At 43.2% G+C, this 19907-nt stretch overlaps 2 protein-coding genes and 1 long non-coding RNA gene across 3 annotated transcripts in view; 2 read left to right on the top strand and 1 right to left on the bottom strand.

Annotated features, from left to right (window-relative positions):
• Window positions 1-7891, top strand: part of LOC135902177 (atrial natriuretic peptide receptor 1-like) — a 243877-nt gene extending 235986 nt beyond the window's left edge. The window contains exons 20-21 of the mRNA XM_065432127.1: window positions 3367-3458; window positions 7446-7891. Coding sequence (XP_065288199.1) covers window positions 3367-3458; window positions 7446-7565 — 212 coding nt within the window. The 3' untranslated portion in view covers window positions 7566-7891. The remainder of the gene's footprint in view (window positions 1-3366; window positions 3459-7445) is intronic.
• A 10881-nt stretch (window positions 7892-18772) lies between these two features.
• LOC135902176 (uncharacterized) overlaps window positions 18773-19907 on the top strand; it is a 59408-nt gene continuing 58273 nt past the window's right edge. Inside the window, exon 1 of the long non-coding RNA XR_010564435.1 lies at window positions 18773-18912. This is a non-coding gene — a long non-coding RNA (uncharacterized lncRNA). The remainder of the gene's footprint in view (window positions 18913-19907) is intronic.
• The window catches only part of LOC135902174 (atrial natriuretic peptide receptor 1-like), a 152684-nt gene continuing 151575 nt past the window's right edge, over window positions 18799-19907 (bottom strand). The window contains exon 22 of the mRNA XM_065432126.1: window positions 18799-18936. Coding sequence (XP_065288198.1) covers window positions 18814-18936 — 123 coding nt within the window. The 3' untranslated portion in view covers window positions 18799-18813. The remainder of the gene's footprint in view (window positions 18937-19907) is intronic.

The raw sequence follows: 19907 nt of genomic DNA, 5'->3' as shown, positions 1-19907 counted from the left end.
GTCAATAAACCCGCGTAGCTCAACTGGTTAGAGCATCGTACGTGTAATGCCAAGACGTGGGATTGTTTTCCACCTGCGGCAAGTTCTTTCTTCACCCACTTTCATTGCCATTAATTTATCATTTCTTTAATTCAGTTAGTATGTACAAGTATTTTCCCCTGTGTTTTCCTTGGTGTCTTTGCTTGGCTTCTCACGATATGATTATTGAAAGGTGGCGCCCCTCGGTTAACCCCCTTTCTTCTAGTGTATTCAAATATAGCACTCATAGAAGAAATCAGTTTTAAATCAGGCAATTCTGAATTGTTGATGGTCATTTTTCTTCATGCTAATCGTACGTTTTGTGAAGGTCTACCCTATAGGACTTTGTTCCCAAAGTAATTGTCCGTACGTATTACTGGCTGCACGAGGCATTTATATGCTGGTGATAGTATATGTAAATTTTCAGCTTTTCTGGATGTGTGCAGCGTTGCAGTTTCAGTTTATTATTCGTTCATAACAATTTGGTACAAGAAATTGTATACAGACAAGGGTCCCAAAGTCAGAGACTGCACCGGGACGCTTGGATTAGAAGTAAAGCTGAATACAAAGCAGATGAAATAAACAAAATATAACCAAGAGACTGAGTGGTGACACACATAAAAAACAAAAGAAAGAGGAAAGATGCACAATCAATTGTAATTGCACATCTTCTAATTATCAAAATAACATCACAGGAAATTAATCAGACAGCAAATGATTCTTCAGTTCATATTTGAAAGAGTACTAGGTAGTTGAAAAATATACAAGTAAAACGCACGAGGCCTGAAAGCGACGTTTGACATCCTGACTACATGCGCGGGCTTTTCTGATCGCGTGATGCAGCCATCATGTAGTGATATTGACACTTCTGACACTTTCACGCCAGCGCACATCAATATTTGTTACCTCCGGACTATTTGCCAGTCACAGACAATGTAGCAAATAGCCCGTTCATTGAGCAGACATGGAGACGTCGGAAATTAGGACTGTGTGCCCACCGTAGTCAGGAAATTGAAGTTTGACAGTAAACTGAGAGAACCCAGCTTCCAATATAGCTGACGCAAAAAACATATTTACCTCGAATGTATTTCCCATGTCCATGGGCTACAAATATAAAATTACAATTTTTATCAACTACGCTGCCTCCATTAAGAGTCTTTACTTATCTACCCCTCAAAAAGTCTGATCATTTTCCTTATCTAGTATGCCACATTTAAGGCAAGTTAAGGGATGTACAGGGTGTTTCATAGAATATATTGCAAGTTCCTTAAAAGTAAAGATAATTAAATGATTTCCTCAGGCTTTTTTTTTTCACTACAGATACGTATACGTTTCAAAATGGGTGGACATAATAATTACAAAAGTAGACTTGTAAATTAGACTAATTTGTTAGCCAAGATAGCCACACATTTGATTGCAACAAAAAGGCTTGGAGCTCACCCATTAAGGTGGTCATAATTGTTTTCAGACACGCAAAATTTAGATGCTGCCATTCCTTACAACGTGAATAATTCCGGCCAATCTCAGACAGATAATCGAAACTTATATGCTAATGAGCGCAACTGTCGCTCTTTAGTAGGAGGCTAAGACTTCCTCATTCTTGGGCGAAAAAAGATGCGGCGGTTTTACCTGCCATAACCACGATTTGATTACGAGGCACGCCATAGTGGCGGCCTCCGGGTCAATTTTGATTACCTGGGGATCTTTACATGGCACACGGGTGTTCTTGTATTTCGTGTCCATTTAAATGCTGCTACCATGGCCGTGATTTCAACCGGGACCTCGTTCTTAGCAAACCATCGACATTACTACTAAGCCATCCCGACGGGCAACCATCGGGCAAGCGCGAAGCGGGCGAAATTGCGGTTGATGGACATTCGTTTCATACTCACGAAGATAGATGTAGCGCATAAGGCATTTTCTTTAGGAGTTTATTATGTAAATATTGTGTCCATGCAGCGAAATTGCCTTCATAATATTGCTTCCCGAAAGTAAAGAATGCAAATCACCCGCAATGCTAAAATTCAAGATAACCCTCATTTACGAGGTTGTGAATTAAATGGTAAATGTACTTATTAAGTATACTTGGCTTTCCTTTCATAGCTGCCTCTTTGTTTTGTTCTATTTCTGCTTTGGTTTTATTTTTATGTGTAGTATGTCCTTGGCAACCTATTTGCTTTTGTAAGAGTTGTAGTTACTTGTGTGGGTATGTACTATCTTAGTATCGTTGAGTTGGTTGTTGCTCTAGCCATCGTTCTGAGCTGTGTCCCGTGTTTATCAGTGCAAGGAGCGTCGAGGTGCTTCCTAGGAACTCCCAAAAACCACACAGCAATGCTGTGACTGCTCGAGCTCTTAGCATAATTATCGGCATCAATTGCCAGAAGTTTACCAATATTATTAGAAAAATGTACGAGTCAGTTTCGTGAATGAACAGCATGTAAGACAAGGCACATGTACAAATGCAGCGTTCTGCTTCATCCAACGCGATGTTTCTGCGTATCTTAGGAATGTGTGAGGCATCCTATTTGCACCATTACGTGACCGAAATGCTTCTCAAAACATGATCAAAATAAAAAGTAGCGCAAAGTGGTGACACAGACTTCACAAACGCGCTAGTCTAACAGCCGTGCCACCTTCGTCTGTTAGCCTATCCTTTGCCATATTCCTATCGGACAACACCCCATGCACCGGCTTTTATGATAACGCGGTATCGTAATCGCGATCATTCATGAAATTTCGCTGCACGCAACCAATTCTTAAAGAATGAAGCGCCTTTCAAGATACCGCTCTCATGTGGCAAATGCCACTTTAGTTGGACGGGAATGTACCTAGATAATAGGCTAAGAGAACAGTACGTGCATGTAGAAGGAACAGCGAGTGTTAGGCTATCTAACTCATCACTGTCAAAAAATGTCGATGTAGCTCTCTTATCGATAATGCACCTGTCTTATGACAGTTTAAACTTGAGACTAATAGATTCGTCGCCGAGACATTTGTCATCAAAAAAGATAACTGAATTACCATCGCTTCTCCTTATATCGGGAAGAAAGAAATGAAATGTATCAGTCAGAGGATGAGTGGAACGCATCTACGCTAATAATGCTGTCTGTTTTGATTCTTGCTTAGTGTAGCTCTATCTTGAGTAAACGTCAGTTGTATACAGTTTAGCATTTCTTGTGGGTGTGTTTCCTCTTTTTATTCAGTTTTATTTAGCACTGCTGACACGAGCCATGAATCTAAGAGCATTAATGAATACTTCTCATTCCCTGTTATTGTGGTGCTCCACGACAATGAAGTAAAATATTTGCCAGGTGTTTAAAACGTATTTATTATTCTTTCTTCTTTCAGCGCTTAGGATACATGTCAGCTCATCGACAAAGGAAGTTTTAGATACATTCAAAACGTTTCAGCTGGAGCTACGCGGCGAAGTCGAAATGAAGGTAAGCGGTCATATTTCGATTTGAACGTGTGATTGATCTATTTAGTTGATAATTTTGGAAATCATGACAACATTGCTGCAGGTTCGTTCACAACATTTGCTTGTCTAATGAACTTATATAAAGTGTCATGAAGAGACGAGGAAGTCAGAACATATGCAAACATGCAAACAATGACGAGAAGTTAGCGTCAGCGAGCTTGAATCGATGAGCAGTGTAGTTAGTGCGACAAGACATTTTGTTACCATGTGCACATAAGTATTCAGGTAAAAAAAGAAAAGGCTAAGCAATTGAAAGAAACAGTGGAATATAACAACTAATAATTAATCACAAATGTCGGGAAGTGTTGAGATACTTGCATAGTCAATACAGGAATGGCGGGCAAGCGCTAGTTCTATATACTGGCACATGCTTATATGTGAATAACTGAGCAAGAAAATGGGCAAGTAATTGGAAACACGTCTATAAAGAAAAAAGAAAAAATGAAATAGGTATGAAAACTAAGAACTTTTGCACTCTTTGTAAGAAGCTTAATGAACGCATGAGAATTCAGTTTGCGCTTATTGATCGTTTCAAGGTTGACCAAAGTGCGGGATGTCCCTGTCTGCAACACAATGTCTTGGAAAGCCTTCAAGGCAAATAACTGCAGATTTTTTTTTTACTTTAAAAATGCATTCACCTTTATAATGAAAGTAACAATTGAGCTGACAGGTATGACACCTTGTAACAGTTTCGAAAAAAAACTATGTTTTTTGTCTCATCTTTAAGGTTATTCTTTTACTGCCTTCTTTGTTCCCTTTTATGCACTTTGATATGTCAGCCCAAATTCCGACTCAAACAATTTCGAAACTACTCCAATGGGTTATTTGTGGTTTCACCTACAGTTGCAAAAGTAGCCTAGTTTAGTCAAGTTTAGTCAAAACGTGCGCTTGGGACTGCTGCATGCTCAGAAGCCGGCTGCAGAGGGATTACACCCCGCAGTTTTGTGTAATTACGCGTGACAAACCTTCTCGTCCGTTATTTCCTGTTCGTGTCGCAATCTCTGCCACTCCTGTAGCCCTGCAATATCTCATAACTGAGTTAGGAGCATCTGGAAATAAATATTAAAAGCAAAACTAGAATTTATGCGGGTTCACAAGAATGAAACTGTAACAGTTAAGTGGACATTCTTGACATCATAAATTGCACAGAAAGTCGTATCGTACTGTTGACCCCACTCAGACAGCTTCTTTCATTGTGGTTTGTACTGCAGTGTTTTTACTTACATTTATTTTATGTAGTGTAGTTCTTGATTTGCTGCTTGTTATGCGCCTCAGATACATTTCTGTGTTGCACTGTCATGTTTCTGTGTATTTCTTTCGAGTGCATGCATGCAGAAGCTTGAAAAGTCTTTGTTGCCTTATTTAGCGGGAGCTTTAGCTCAGGAGCTCCTGTATACATACATGGAAACGCAGAACTCGATTTTATTGGCAACCACTACATCAATTTTGATTAGGTTTATTGCGAGTGAAAGGAAACATCAGCCCCTAGTGACCGTAGGAAAAATTGTGTTGACCCGATCGTTTCTTTTAACCAATTGTGGGAAATCGCGAAATTGCAATGTAGATACGTCTACATTTTACACTCTCTAGGTCAGTAAAAACTAATGATATCATAGTGTTGTTAACTGTACAACGCTGTGAGATACACTCCTGCTTTTTTATCAGGACTTTTCCAAACCCCATTAAACATTGCAATAATTTCACTAAAACTGCAAATTTTTATTAAAGCACTTCTGCACGTTATCTGTAGCGGAATAGGTGTCTAAGCCTCATTCATGATTTCAGCAACAAAGTAGTAGCTTTGGACATACCCTCAACACCGCAATGAAAATCGAATTAGGTCGCTCAAGAAAACACTCCTGACGCCAGTTTCAAAACGCATGCTCTTCTCATGTTAGGGTGCATGCATGTTCCTAAAAAAATAATTTCATTTTAGTGCGTCAATACCAAAATTGCACTTTATTAGCCATGAAGAGTTATATTTCTGGAAAGGACAGAACGACAGAGTATACAGTAGCAAGCCAGTGCGCAAAAGGATTTCATATTGCTGCCGCGGCGTCAAAAGAAGATAAATCATCAAAAATGAGGCTACCAGTTTAGCGCACCTCTACAAATGAGAATTCACATTTTGTAACAGTCAAAGGGGTGCCAAGAAATTGTGCTGTTCTGTTTGAAGTAAAATCGAAACGAATCCTAATGGCGGCCATCCAAATAGTAGCTAGAATCGGGAGCTTGATATTCTGAGTAGATTTGGTGTTTTGTATATCAGGTTTGATATTAACGGATTGAATGCACGAGCTGGTCGTGTGATTTAGCATGCGCAGATTTATTGACCGGTTCCCTGCTCCCAAGCCTACATAGCACGTGACACCTGTGGTTAAGATGTTTCACACCTGCCACCATGGCAGTGTGATGTGCTGGCTAAAGCTCCCAGGGATAGCTTTTACGCATACATAAATACCCGAGAAAGCGAGCACCAAGACGGCTGTCCCTGTGGCCTAATTAGTTAAGCATCATACATGCAACGAAGAAAATGTGGGCTCGATTCCCACCGACGGCAAGTGGTCGTTTCATCCCTTTTCATTTCCCTTTTCCTTATTACTTCTATATTTCAATTAGACATAGCAATTAATTGTTCCTATGCTTTCCATGTCTTCGTAGTCTGTTTAATTCACTTAGTTCGAAATTAAAACTTACTGTAACCATTTGCCATTTCCACCAACACTTCTTCTCTTGGAACTAACCAATTAATGATGTACCGGTATCTCCATTTTCTCTAAGTCGTTTCTGCGATTACATGCGGGCATTGTGTAGTAAGTCGGTTCGCTGCTTGTCGCTTCAGACACCGGCGCACTTTACATACAAGGCGATGGTAGAATGTATTTAGGTATGCCTGATAACTCATATGCAGTTAAAATGGGTGGGCGGCTAGCGTTCAGAACAGCACATAACAATGTCGCCATGTCAGTTCAAAGCCGCCATCATCTCGATTAACGAGCGTAAGTGAGATAACAAAGAATAGTTACAGACAATGGCGATTAGGGAGACAAACGCACTTTGATTTGAACTGTGGTACAGGACTATAAACTAGCTCGGTATAACGACATTGCTCTTAGCATGCCTAAGGGTGCTTGTAAAACAGTGACATACAGCGTTGACGTGACCTCGAACAATTTAAATGCAAGTAAATGAATTTGTTTACCACGGGAATAGAAACTAATTTGAGGATGGCAGGGAATTAGATGGTGTAATGAAATTAGGAAATTGAGGAAGCACTCAATCGACGAAAATGAGAATATATAGAATTTATTGACAGGAAGAAGAGAGAGGTCGACCTGAGCTAGTGCGTTCTAGCCTGCTACTCTTCACTGGGGTAGAGGGAAGGGGAGTGAAAGTACTGGGATGGCTCATGATGATAAGAGAACTGGTGAGCGCTTACGTATATGAGACAGTTGCCCCGCTAGAGCCGCTCGTCTAGCTTGGTGTCCTGCTGGAACTTCAACAGCGCTTTAGTCGCCCACATTGAAGTTGCAGCGTCAGGCCATGGCCGAGTATAGCGTCTTCCGACAGTGGTTGCCTGCCGACGCTGGCTAGGGAGCTTTCCAACATCCTTCGCTCCAGCATGTATGCTGGGAAATCGCACAGTATATGTTCCAGCGTCTCAGGCGTCTGGTAGTGTTCACAATCGGGGCTGTTCGACTGGCCGATGAGGTGCGCGTAGCGATGGGTGAAGCGAAAAGTAGAGTTATTTAGAAAACGCTGGAAGTTGCCTTTGTTCTGCACTGGACACTAATTAGGACGTTGATGATGGCGCTTATCTGTTATACGCTTAAATTATGTTTGTATAGGAAAATTACGGGCTAGTAAGACTAAGCTCCTGCTTCTGAACACATCACTTTCCGTTTTTGCCTCAAGGGCCGCGGTAAAAAAAGCGGTGATCTCTTTGCAGGGCAAGGGCAAGATGACGACCTACTGGCTGCTTGGTGAGCAAGATAGGGACAACAGCTCCACCGGTCCCCTCACACCTACGGCCCCATCGACAGAAGTGCGCAAGGAGACCAAAATATGACCCCCAAACTGCGTAAAGTTTGCTGCGTCAGCGCCGTCCGCCGCTCAATCCTGACATTCACGCGCTGAGCAGTGCGCCCACCATCGTGTTCTCTGCGCCGGCACCATTTTCTAGCTCGACACGGACGCCTCTCAGACAGCGGCTTCGGTGATGTTGTGTTGTGCCCACGTACTTGAAACAGTGAAAAACGAATACCGACTTCGACCTACGACGCTCTCCTCATGTGGCGCCAAAGACACCGGCGTCCAGCGGACGTTGTGTGCATTTCTTCCGATGGCTGGTGTGCTTTCCCAGAAACATAGCAGACCGCTTGCCGCCTATGAGAACTTGTTTGTAGCAAGCTGTCTTGTGCAGGCCACAAATCTGGCCCCGTATACCCCCGAGAACACCAGCGACATAATGATCGTGCAAATCGGTGGCATATGAAGGGCTTCGAGATCACCACATTAAATAAGGATACGCAATGGAGCTATCGCAGCGGCATTGGTTGCACAATGGCGAATATACATTGCGTTCACTCCGAGATACCTTCGAAGACCGCTTGTGAATTAAGGACACACTTCTAGCTGTCTTTTCCATTTGTAGAAAGTCTCAAACTGTCGTATTGCTAGATTTCTAGAAGAAAAAGCAGGTGTTGCTTTTGAGATGCGAGCTTAGAGCGAACGTTGGCTTCCCCTCCTGTACACAACCCGTCCGTCACTAATTATGGAACCTGTAGATGGCATTTCATTCCTGAAAAGCACGAGCCAACAAATTCTCATCATTATCTCTGCTAAGTCTAGCGGGGATAATCACGGCAGGCACTATTTATTCCAACCTTTCTAATCCCTGGTCCCGTCGAATAGCTCAGTGACAAGTAAAAAAAGGGGGAGGATCGTTCACCGCCGTCAGTTGGGTACAGTTGGCATCTCGGGTCTTGTTTACTGGAGCCAGGATATGAAAGAGGAGTACTAGAAACGTTTATGATTTTACTTTAATAGCATAACGTGACAAATATAAAGCCGAACGTTTGCTATACAAATAACATTTTACTGTGTTAAAGAAAAAACGAAAGCTTTCAAGTATACACCAAGTAAGCCCTCCTCTTTTCAGCACACATTTGTATTTGCAAAATAACAGAAAGAAGGTAAGCAACTCCACTTTATTCTCATCGTCCGCCGTTCTGTTTAAACACTATTCATTATTGGTAACTAAAAGAGTTCTTACAATGCTCTACCTCCTACTGTAAGCGTCGAGAGCCAATTAGAAGTGTAGAGAAAATCCGCGGCGGACAGCGGAGACGCAACTTAGCGATGTGGTGGAGGGCATCGTCAGATCTGTGGCTCCACCTATGTTTATCGCAGGAAAACACTTGGGAAGAAAGGTGAAGCTTCTTCGAGCGGCAAACCCAATAGATCAAATAACTAATTATTGCTGCGTACCTTCCGTCTTATCCTATTATACTGTATTATACGTATTTAAGAATGTTAGATAAAGGAGGGAAACTACTTAGCCATTAAAGCATTGTCTAATGCCAAACGCTCATAAACGCAGGTGTCTCAGGTAAATTAATGGCCCAGATTTATTATGTCGCTTATTGCCAATACCTTTTTATTCGTTTTAGTTTATTATATCCGTTCGCTCGGCGACATATTGCATTTGTTCATTTATTTTTGTCTGTGTGTTTGTTTGTTGAAGGAACATCGGCAGTTTCTTGATTGGAAAGCCGAAAAATAGTACTTTCCCGATCTTTGGTGTCACGTTAGGAGGTTTGAAACAGTTTTAAACAAACCTGACAGATTTTTCTTTCTTTCTGAGCAACGCTGTTGCAAAGATAAAGGTATTACTGGGACTGCATGCACGGATAGAAAACGACAAGGGATGCGGTAAGCGGCCACTTTTTTCTCAAAGCAGCCAAAAGGGCAGCCATACACTGGGCTCTATGCTTTCATCCATCGCTTTCGCACTCAAGTTTTGCGTACACAGCTTTGTCATGTTGTCGATCTGCGCCGCAGGTCTTGAGGCGGAGTTCCAGAGTTGTGTTTCTGCACAGGGCGCCTGGTGTATGGATCAGGATATCACATTTTGGTGCAGAGCTCACGAGCAGATGTGACCATTTCAACCCTCTACAGTTATGCGAAGCTGAAATGATTGCAGATCTTCAATGAACTCTTGGGCATTATACTACGACGCTGAAACCGTTTGAGTACGTGTAGAAAGGTACAGAAAGAAAGATAGAAAATGTCAAAGGAAAAAGAAAAGATTCAGCGCTCGCACCTGCAGGTTGCAGATATTAACTCTTGCTGATGTGGGCGTCTCAGATATCAGGATAGATGCCGTTCGGGGATGTGCTAAAGTGTGGACATGTCATTACTCATAGCTTGTTAACATATAACCGTTGTTGAGCCCTGTCGGGTACAAACTGGGCGGAAACAAAGCTGCTGGAGCTGCCGGCAGCTAACATGATAATCTTTTTAAGAATTGTGTGACTCATAGTTGTTCTGTAAATTTGTATGTAAATGAATAGATGATGTGCCGTGAAGTATTTCTTAATTTAACCTGTGAGTCGTCAGGTCTTGAATATCTGTCTGATGTTTTCGGAATTAAAAAAAAACTATTTTTACTGAAGAATACCCCAGAAGCGCCTAAATGTAATTTTAATAACATTAAAATCTCAGCATCTACTAAATTATTGAAAAACTTAGCTTGTTATTAAGCGGCTGCATAACTAATGCCGTTTACAAAGATTGTGATCTTTTTAGCGCTTACCAATTTTCACTGCAGAATCAGTGAATATACGACCACCAGCAAAAGCTTCATGCTGAACAATGTGCCCATCGGACACCGTGCATCAATGCGTACAAGTATAACCATTAGCGTATAAGTAAAGCCTCTTGTAGTTATACACTATGTCTGTAGTATATTTCTCACTGCAGATTGCATTTTACGTTAGTGTGCTGACCTCGGGCACTACAAACTACGTTGTTTGGTGCTCTGAGATCTGAAACTAGTTACACGTACGACGCTACATATCTAAAGAACCGCGATGAGTTAGCTGGCATTGTGCAATTGCTAACTGTGGACACGGGCAGAAAATTCGATAACGCAACGAGTTTTCTCGTGAGTGCATGTATACACACTCAAAACCATATTATGCTTTTACAATGATCCTGTGTGACGGCAGCCACGATACAGTTTAAGCACAAAAATGAAAATATTACGACTTTCTGTTTGATTACATCAGCATGAATGTATCGTATGTGATACCTGAACCACTCGTTTGAATGCTTGTGAACGCCCTTGATCCCCTGTTTCTAACATTATTAGATAGTTCACCGCCCTTTACATGTGAAAATTGTTTTGACAGTCGTTTTGCAAAGTTCATGGGAAAGGGAACAAGCGCTGCAACAATAATTCCAGCTTTCTTTATTACAGCAGCCATAATTTTACGGATAGTTCTGGAGTCTGAACAACTTGTTAGCGGAAAGCTTACGAGAAAATGTCAAGTGAATAGGAAATATGCTTGCGTTATCTTTCTATTTTTTTTACGGTTAATTACTGCGGCCGTATTGGTGTTTTATTCTCCTTACACGCTACCACGTCATCTTTGCATATAAGTTGTTTAGCACTGTTCTGTTCAGTAAACACATAAATCCAAATATTAGGCCATGTTAATGGGTTGCATTCCTCTTTTGTGATTTTCTATGCTACGGTTCTTTCGCGGAAGATGAAGTATTTCTTCGGTGTTGGAAATTTTTTTGCAATCATAACAAGCATTTATTTGTTTCAGCTTCAGTCATTGAACCAGCAAGTAGAGAAGGTACGTTCTTTTCCACACTAATATGACCATCGTCTGTCTTTCATTCGTATTTACAAGCCTTGTGTAATAAACGTTTGTTTGAAAACTGACATCTGCAATTCTTTCGTATTATTCAACTTGAATAACGGCTGAGGCAATATTAGCGCAATCATGTCATATACAGAGGGATACTCACTTGAGAAAGCGTTCTCCCTCTTCTGGTATGGCTGCAGAAACTTCCATGATCCCAATTACTCCATGTTGCATCTACATCTCATCTATAATAACGCATACTTGTTAAAAAATTGAGCTCACAATATTCTAAAGAAATGATTGCCGGCCCTTTTTATTATTTTATTTTCTTTTTGCAAACGCTATGTTCTTTCATAATGCAATCTAACACTTTTTTTTCTCAATGTCAAAGTTTTTATTGTACAAGTGATTTAGAACAAAACACTGCTAGGGAGAAATGCACGCCACTTGTTGGAATTGTGGTCTAAATCGACTTGGTGGGAACTACCGAGTGTTGACGTAAAATGAGTTCACCCGCTTAATTCTACGGTACACGTCAGAAGTTCGCTCGTAATCTATTACATTCCGTACCACTGTTCCCGCTTCGACGAATGACGTCAGACTGACCAGCGTGCTTTGAGCAGACTATATGATCGGCCTTTTGCCGAAGTAGAGGTACTAGGAATGTAGGATTCACGGCTTATTCACCCGGAAAGTCACAAGAGCTCTTCTTCAATACCGGAAGGCGACAGGTTTCAGTGCCTGACTATAGAAATGCGGGGCATTGACCAGTGGAGGCACATAATTTCAACTCTTGTCTTCTCTCTTTCCCTCCTTCTATCCTGCACTTTCGCTCTCCACGAGTAGGGTAGGAAAACAGTCCATGCATTTCCTTCTCTGTCTCTCTCGCTCTCCAGTTCACCCTTCGAGGCTTCTAAAAGCAAGCTGTTCAGCCCGGCTCTATGAGATAACAATCTCCGTACTTTATAAATATTTTGAGGAATGCTAGAAATGTCACCGCTTTAATAAAACGCTGCGCTAAAACAGTGAAAGCTAGCTGCGTGGAAGGCATTGTTGCGGCCACGAAAAATAGTATATGCAAAATGTCAAGCATAATTTTATTACTAGAATAATTTGTCGGCGCTTTTGAAATATACCTGGGATCAGACTTTCGCGCCTCTCTTTTCTCCTCGATAAGTTTGGGTTCACGAGCTGCGCCCATATGTTAGGCGGACAGCATTGCCTGTACAAAGGCTCTGCAACAATAAAGAGTACGCGCCAACCACCCAACGGTGTGCTAATGCAAATACACAAGATCTCTTCTCTTGCTAGTATTGTTATCGTTAGCGTACCTGCATTGTCGCCTTTACTAGCAACCACTGTCCTAGGGGGGCACAAGCTGATTATTATAATAATTGCCACTCTCGTATTGAAATATCAAATAACGTTCCAGAGTCAGAGCATTACCTGGTGAAAATTTCAGTAAAAGTCTGCACATTTATGGTATCCTATCGTAACGGCGTGACTAGAAACAAACAAACAAAGAAGAAAGCACAAGCACTTGTGGCGCAAATGGTTCTCTTTTCTTTTACTTAAGCTTACTTTTTTACTGAAGCTTTTAAGCAAATGGCTCTCTTTCTTTTACTTAAGCTTACTTTTTTACTTAAGCTTTTGTTTTTTTTACTTAAGCAAAAGAGATGCGCAGCCACAAGAAAGACACTGGGCGTGGGGTGATCGCCTAACCAGGTTCAGAGACCTCACCTAACACTACAGACTCGAAAGACGGACATTCCCGCCACCGCACGATAAATTGAACAGGAAGGAGGCCGTAACTTTACGCTTGCTCCAGACACACACCTACCCTAGCCCCGCTATCTTACACCACTGCTATCCGCGTTTATATCCAACAGACGCGTGTAAAACTTGCGGATAGAGGGCAACGCTGCAACCCATGCTCTGGAAATGTGCCGGCAACAACGGTAATCAAACCAGCTCCATTCGCGACGCGTTCATAATCGCGGTCGTTGCCAGACTACGGGGAGGCTCGAGCTCGCTTCTTCCCCATGCCGCCCAGGATGCGAGAGCCGCCGGGGACCTTCTCCGTAGGCGACGCCGCCGCTGGGAGGCGGCTCTCAAAAGTTTAGAGCTGGCAGACCAGCTCTGGGTGGTCCGGCAAGCCGAAGATCCCGCCAGAGTCCAAGGACTTCGAGCCGCCATCTGAGGCCACCAATCCAGCAAAAACTGCCGGACTATTCCTTAATAAAGTTTCTTCTTTTACTTAAGCTTGAAACAAGCCGCTGCTTCTGGCCCAATGATTGTGTCACTGTGATATGGAATGTGGATATCATGGCCAATTTTCGCATTTATATGTGCAAAAAAGAAATCGGATATCCATTAGTTTCTGAAAAAAATGGCTCGTGATAGGGTGAAGCATTTTGTACATATCCCATCATTTTTTCAACGGAGTTAGTTGCCTGTGTTTGCAAGATATTTTCTCTGTTTTGATAGTTAAATATGCAGGTTCTTGTCTAATAAGGTCTGCACATGTTTATTTACGCAATGTGCGCATAGAAAATCGTGGAATTCGAAAGTCTCACTGCTCAAGGTTTTCGTGTATGCGACTGCACTGCTCTTTAAAAAAATCCGAGGAAACCTAAGCTTTTCTTGTGAGTTGTGAATGCGAAGGCCTTAATGTCCAATTGCACGCCTCTGAGTGTTCCTTCGCGTTATGAACTCCTCGCGGGCAAGCGAGCACGTTTGATTTGACCTTGTCAAAGTGCAGTTTGTACGCATGCGAGAGCTTGAGCCGTCATGGAATGCACGAATAAGGCAAGGTTCCGAGAGCAAAGAGCGAGGGTGATTTGGCGTCGGGTCGATGCCCTTTCTCTCTTCACGCAACACTTGCCGCGCTACTGCAGCAGCGGGTGTTCCCATTCACCCACTTTGCTCTGTCGAGGCGTCCTCATGACGTGGCGTCGCATTCAATGGGAATTTAGGTGCCGTTTCCGCTGCTACATACGCGGAACGCCAGTTTTTTCGCTCAATGAGCCAATTCACGCTTTCACGTCAGTAAAGATGCGATATATTGTGGTAGTAATACTTGAGTACCCCATAAATTCTTCCAGTCATTTAACACTCGCCCTGTACTAATATATGCACTTGCTGGCAGGCCCCTACTATGAATGCAGATACAATAAACAAGTGATTTGCACGTTTATTTTGAAGAAATTAAACACCCCGAACACGATCGTGAAAACTAAAGTGGTCAACAATGACGTGTGCCGCAAATTTTTAGAAAACACTCGGGTTACGGGGAAAAGGAATATACGTCTGCATTAGTCCAGAATACCAGAACTTAAACCAAAGATTTTAAAGAGGGGCTTAGCCGCAGTTGAATGAAACCAATGGCATATGGTTTGCCGTTAGGCGATGCTTCCTAGAGTATATTTTACGATCCGCTTAACTAACTAGTTAGGATTTATTATTCAAGATATTTATTATTCACTTTAGGGCGAAGTACGTTCCGTTACTTTGTAGAGGGGATTCAGAAACGACTTATCGAATTCTTTTGGGGCACCATACATGCTGCGAGGTGATTTCTTTTTCGGCGTTTTAAAAAGAGTTCGAGAAATATGAACTAAAGTCACTTGAGTGCGCGCGCTAACACGCGATCGTATTGCAGCGCTCCCAACCGTGCTTCGAGTTAAAACAGCGCGCGAAGACCGTGGCGAAGGGAGCGGCCGCGGCTGCAGGCATGGGCGTCACAGTGCGTCAGCATCTTTGACGGTGGCACGCGGAAACGTGCGCCGTCATGCCTGATAAACGATGGGCTCCAACCACGGTTAAAAGCGCTGCAATACCATAGCTCATGCGCACACTCACCTGACTTTATTTCATATTTCGCGGGCTTTGTGTTAAACCCTGAAAAAAAAATCACCGGATTTTATTAACAGGATCTATCCGGAGAGGGAAACTCAAACCAACTGTAATAAGTGCAATGGCATCATTACTCTTGACCACATGCTTTGGCAGTGCCCCACGGCCTTCACAGACTGACAAGGAACAAGAATGGTGGTGGTAAATGCTGCACAGCGAATCACTCTCTGACCAATGACGGGCAGTCCAGAAGGCCCGCGATGTGGCTGAAGGGCTCGGCCTGACAGTCCCAACGTGGGAGCAGCCCGCGTCAACCTAGCATACACCATAGCATACCACGCAGGATGTACTTTACCGAAAAAAAATTGAATCGGTCATTTCTGAATCCCCTCAACAATGACACGAAACGCGCTTGGCCCTAAAGTGAATATTAAGAATGTTGAATAATCGATAATAATCAACGAATTACGCTGGATATAAATATGTATTGAGGAGCGCCACATCACGGCAAACCATATGTCATTGGTATAACCCAGCTTCGGTTAATCACTTTTTTGTTTGAAATCCTTGGATCAAACATTTCTTTCGAAATTTCCCGTCAGAGAATGTGCCTCGCGTTATATTCCTGTTCGTGACACCTATAATCACAGCACATATTATTCCTTTTTCGGATAGACGGAAAGTGCACCCTTACGTTATATTCGTGGCTGCCTTATTTACGTGCAAATACGGTATGAGCCAAAGTTTCTGCAGGACTGAATTGAATTCTCTTCAGAACCACGTATAAGAATTCCCTGCTATGACTAATTTCGGGCAGAACATTTTGGTCATTCGCACTTTTAGCGTGATGACATATATTATTTTACCTTACAAAAAGGTCCATAGTAACACTCTCGAAGTTTCATGCAAGCCTAAAGCCTATTTAGGTTTCGGGAAAACATTTGCATCACTGCCATACACTATGACACATTCATGCACGCCGGCTGTGAATTTAATGGATATTTAATAAACACAACAAAGTATTAAATGCGGTTTCAAAGGACAGGATTCTCTTCCCTAAGCCATTTGGTTGACAGTGATAAATCTATGAACTGTCATTGAGGATGACATAATAGGTGCTTTTTAAACCAGTCTATTGAAAGAAGGGCTCAATATCACTTTGTGCTGAAGTTTGTTCACAGTGGACATCGCAACATGCATGACTCCTAGGACCGATAAATTTACAGTAATTAAGCCGTCAGCAGCGTTTCGCTGAAGAGGTTTTCTATTTTTTTTTCTAGCGACCACCTACACAGCTCCTTGCGGTAACTTAGTCAGGTGCCATAGAACATTCGTGGATGTGTCACCTTTAGTACAAAAATATAGTCGGGTGGCGGTGGGTCACCAGCTCACATTACACTTAGCAGCAGGACATAATCAGCCAACCGTATCATGCCACTACTCAAGCGCCCGCACTAACATGTTCAATAGTGCATTCAACTCTACATTCTCCTATGTCGTCAGGCCTATACATTCCAAGAGATATAACTAATTTCATTCGTTTTACTTTCCTTTACAAATCGAAAGTTTACAGAATTTATTTTCAAGTATACTACAATGGCTTGCACCTGTGGCCAAAAAGAATTCGTTTGGCTTGACGCCAGACACGATTTGTGGAGGCATACGTTCCGTCATTCGAATTACCTCAAACCAGTTGTTGTAAACAATACAGGAACCCGCTACGTGAACACCGAAAAGAGTGCTGCTGGCCTGCGTAGGAAAGCTACACTCTTTCCCGTGACACTAATGATTCTAACCATTGCGGTGAAGAGGAAGCTATCAGCCATAATATGCGCCAGTGTCCGAAGTATTGTGCGTAGGGACACTTACCGTTGTACTGAGAAAAGTTTGACGAATAACCACTGTCACTAAAGAAAATCCTACAACGCAAATGTGCCTGGATATCCCATCAAAATACCGTAAAAGCATTATTTTGCGTGTTGTGATCCACCGAATTCATTGAACGCCTACATGCTTTCCAATATCTTTCTTTCTCTCTCCCTTTTCCCTTCTTCCTTACCGATATTTCCCCAACCCACTGACTGCTCAGCGTAGCAAACCAGAAATGTTCGTCTGTTTACCTTCCCTTGTCTTTCATATCTCTCTACCCTTCTCTCCACTGGAAGTCTAACATATACTGAACACCAATTCTTATTTGGGTGCGTTGATTCGGCAACATACCTTCATCTAAATGATGCACTAAGTTCTTACACAGCTGATGCATGCAGTCTTTTACAAATGTCTTGCGATACCTACACTTACACCTACACTCTCTTCGGGAATCTTTTAATCCCATTCCCCATCCCTATACAGAGTAGCATGCCAGCGGTTATATACGCGCCGGCAAAATTCTCTGTTCTTCTAATAAAGAGCCCTCTCTCTCTCTCTTGCGATACCCGTGGTCGCAGTTTTACACGTTTCCAAATAATCGCGCTCGATGTTCAATAAAAACAATATCCAATGTGGTTTCCATGCCTTTTTCTCCGCTTTAGGATACAAATGCATTTTTCGAGGAACGAGCACAAAATGAAGCGAAACTGAAGGACTAGATGGACCACCGTACATTATTCGTCGTAATCAATTGTCAACGTGATAAAAATGGTCAGTACGCGATAAACTACTGCGGCTCATTCGACACATCTCACATCGACATTGCACATCGCTCTCGATAGGATTTCTCTCTAGACTGGAGTGCCATAACGTACAGCTTGGGTGTCTCAAGTATTACCGGCATTTTTATCAAACTTAGTGCAAGTGAGCACTAACATTGTCCGCTGTGTTAGTGCTCACAGCGGACAATGTATTTTTTACAGCATAGGCAACTAGCACCTGGAAGCAGCAATAAAATAATTGCGTTCACCATTGCTCTTGGTGAATTATATGTGCTAACGGATGCAACGGTGTAAAACTTTTTAACTCTCAAGTCGCACCAATGCGGTAATGGATACCACCTCTAGGTCACCCTCTAAACACACTTCTCGGCACCTTCTTGAAAATGCTGTTGAGTGATAGATGGAACAAATGGTTCTGCCACCGTCCCCAGTGCACCACCGCATCTCGGCGACGTCCCTTGCTCGATACGTCACTTGTTGCTGAACTGCGAGCTGCCTGGCTCGCGAATGGTTCGTGCGATGACACTGCACAAAGCAACCTTGCTAGAAGCTCGGAGCGCCGAGTCACTGAAACACCCGGATGATAGTGGCCGGCTCCGAGCGTCTGCCATGAGGACGGGGCTCCGCGGACACAGGCCTCGTATCTCGTTCATCTTTTGTTCTTGAGATAAGCGGCTTTTTCCCGGTGGTGGCTGCTGAAATGTGGCAGTGGGATGAGCATTGCCGCCGTGTTCCGTGGGTCGTGCCGTCGCAGTTCTCGCCTTCACGTGGGAGTCAGGTGCACATTCCACGTCGTGCTGTGCAGCGCAAGTTGGTCTACGCGTTGCTTAGTGGCTCCCCGACGTTATTGTGCATAGTCCGAGACCCGAACGTGGGCAACGGTGAGCTACGGATATGGGTTGTCCTATGACAACGCCTACGGGCGGTCATGTCAGACTTTGGTTTCTTTCGGGTGTTCGCCGGGGGTCTCCGCAGTCGCCGTCGCCGTGGGCGTCGTGACAACGCCATCTTCGACTTCTTCCACAAGCCAGTAAGTGGTCATCGTCCCTTTGCCCTGCGCAAAACATTTTTAAAAAAAGATGTGTGATTTCCCTGGCATAGCACACGCAAAGCGCGGCTCCGTAAATTTGGGCATTGCACGCGAGAAGCCTATGGAAATTACAACTTCTTTGTCGACGTGAAGCAGGCACTAGCCACTTGGCTATTCCCTGCCGTTAATATTAGATATTTTCCCGGAATGCTAGAGCTTCTCCATGGTCACTGATTTATTGTTTCCTTTAGTGGGGAGACTTACTTGTTGGTATACTATCGGGGACAGAAACTTTGGGGCCGCGTAATCTCTAGTGGAGAAAAATAGGAGCTCCGGCTCCGCTAGCGTGGGATGCACTCGACAGGTTCAACTAATTTTGCGGTTACGCGTGGTGCCCAGCTTTCAACCGTCTCCTCTTCTTCGTTCGCCTGTTGTTTTCATTGCGCCTTTATCCTACTGTTCGTTTCCTCGCCAGCTGTTAGTATGCTGTTAATACCAGATTTCTGTCCCACTGTACGGAGAAATGGGGCAGCAAAAGGTCAAAAGCAAGTATTACGCGCGAAGCGGTACTCGTCTGCCAGATTAACCAATGGAATATCGCAAAATGTGCCGGTTACAGCTTGACGCACGGGTCATGAAACTGTACTCTTTGCTCGTTATTTGCAGCTGCAAAAACGCGTCACATGCATGCTCACTGGCACGCTTGGAAGCATGCGACGTTGCCGATATTGCGGGGAAGTTCGGGATCTGCACTGCACGGCTTCTGCTAGATGCGAATGCTAAAGTTCAAGGCGCCATATGCTGCCATACGTTGCATATGACCAAGGTATATACACATATGGTAGCGAAGCTGCCATAAACGCCCATACGTCCTGCAATAGCGTCTTGTGGTGGCACGGCAGCGCCATCAGCATTTCGCGGGGCCAACTTTGCGGTGGAAAAAAAAATCTACGTCTGCCTTTCGAGGCTTGTTTTGTCAAGTCGTCTACCGCGCC

This window comes from Dermacentor albipictus, chromosome 4, assembly GCF_038994185.2.
Source record: "Dermacentor albipictus isolate Rhodes 1998 colony chromosome 4, USDA_Dalb.pri_finalv2, whole genome shotgun sequence".
Taxonomy (NCBI): domain Eukaryota; kingdom Metazoa; phylum Arthropoda; class Arachnida; order Ixodida; family Ixodidae; genus Dermacentor; species Dermacentor albipictus.
The sequence above is the reverse complement of the archived record's forward strand: the minus strand, read 5'-3'. Positions and strand labels throughout refer to the sequence as shown.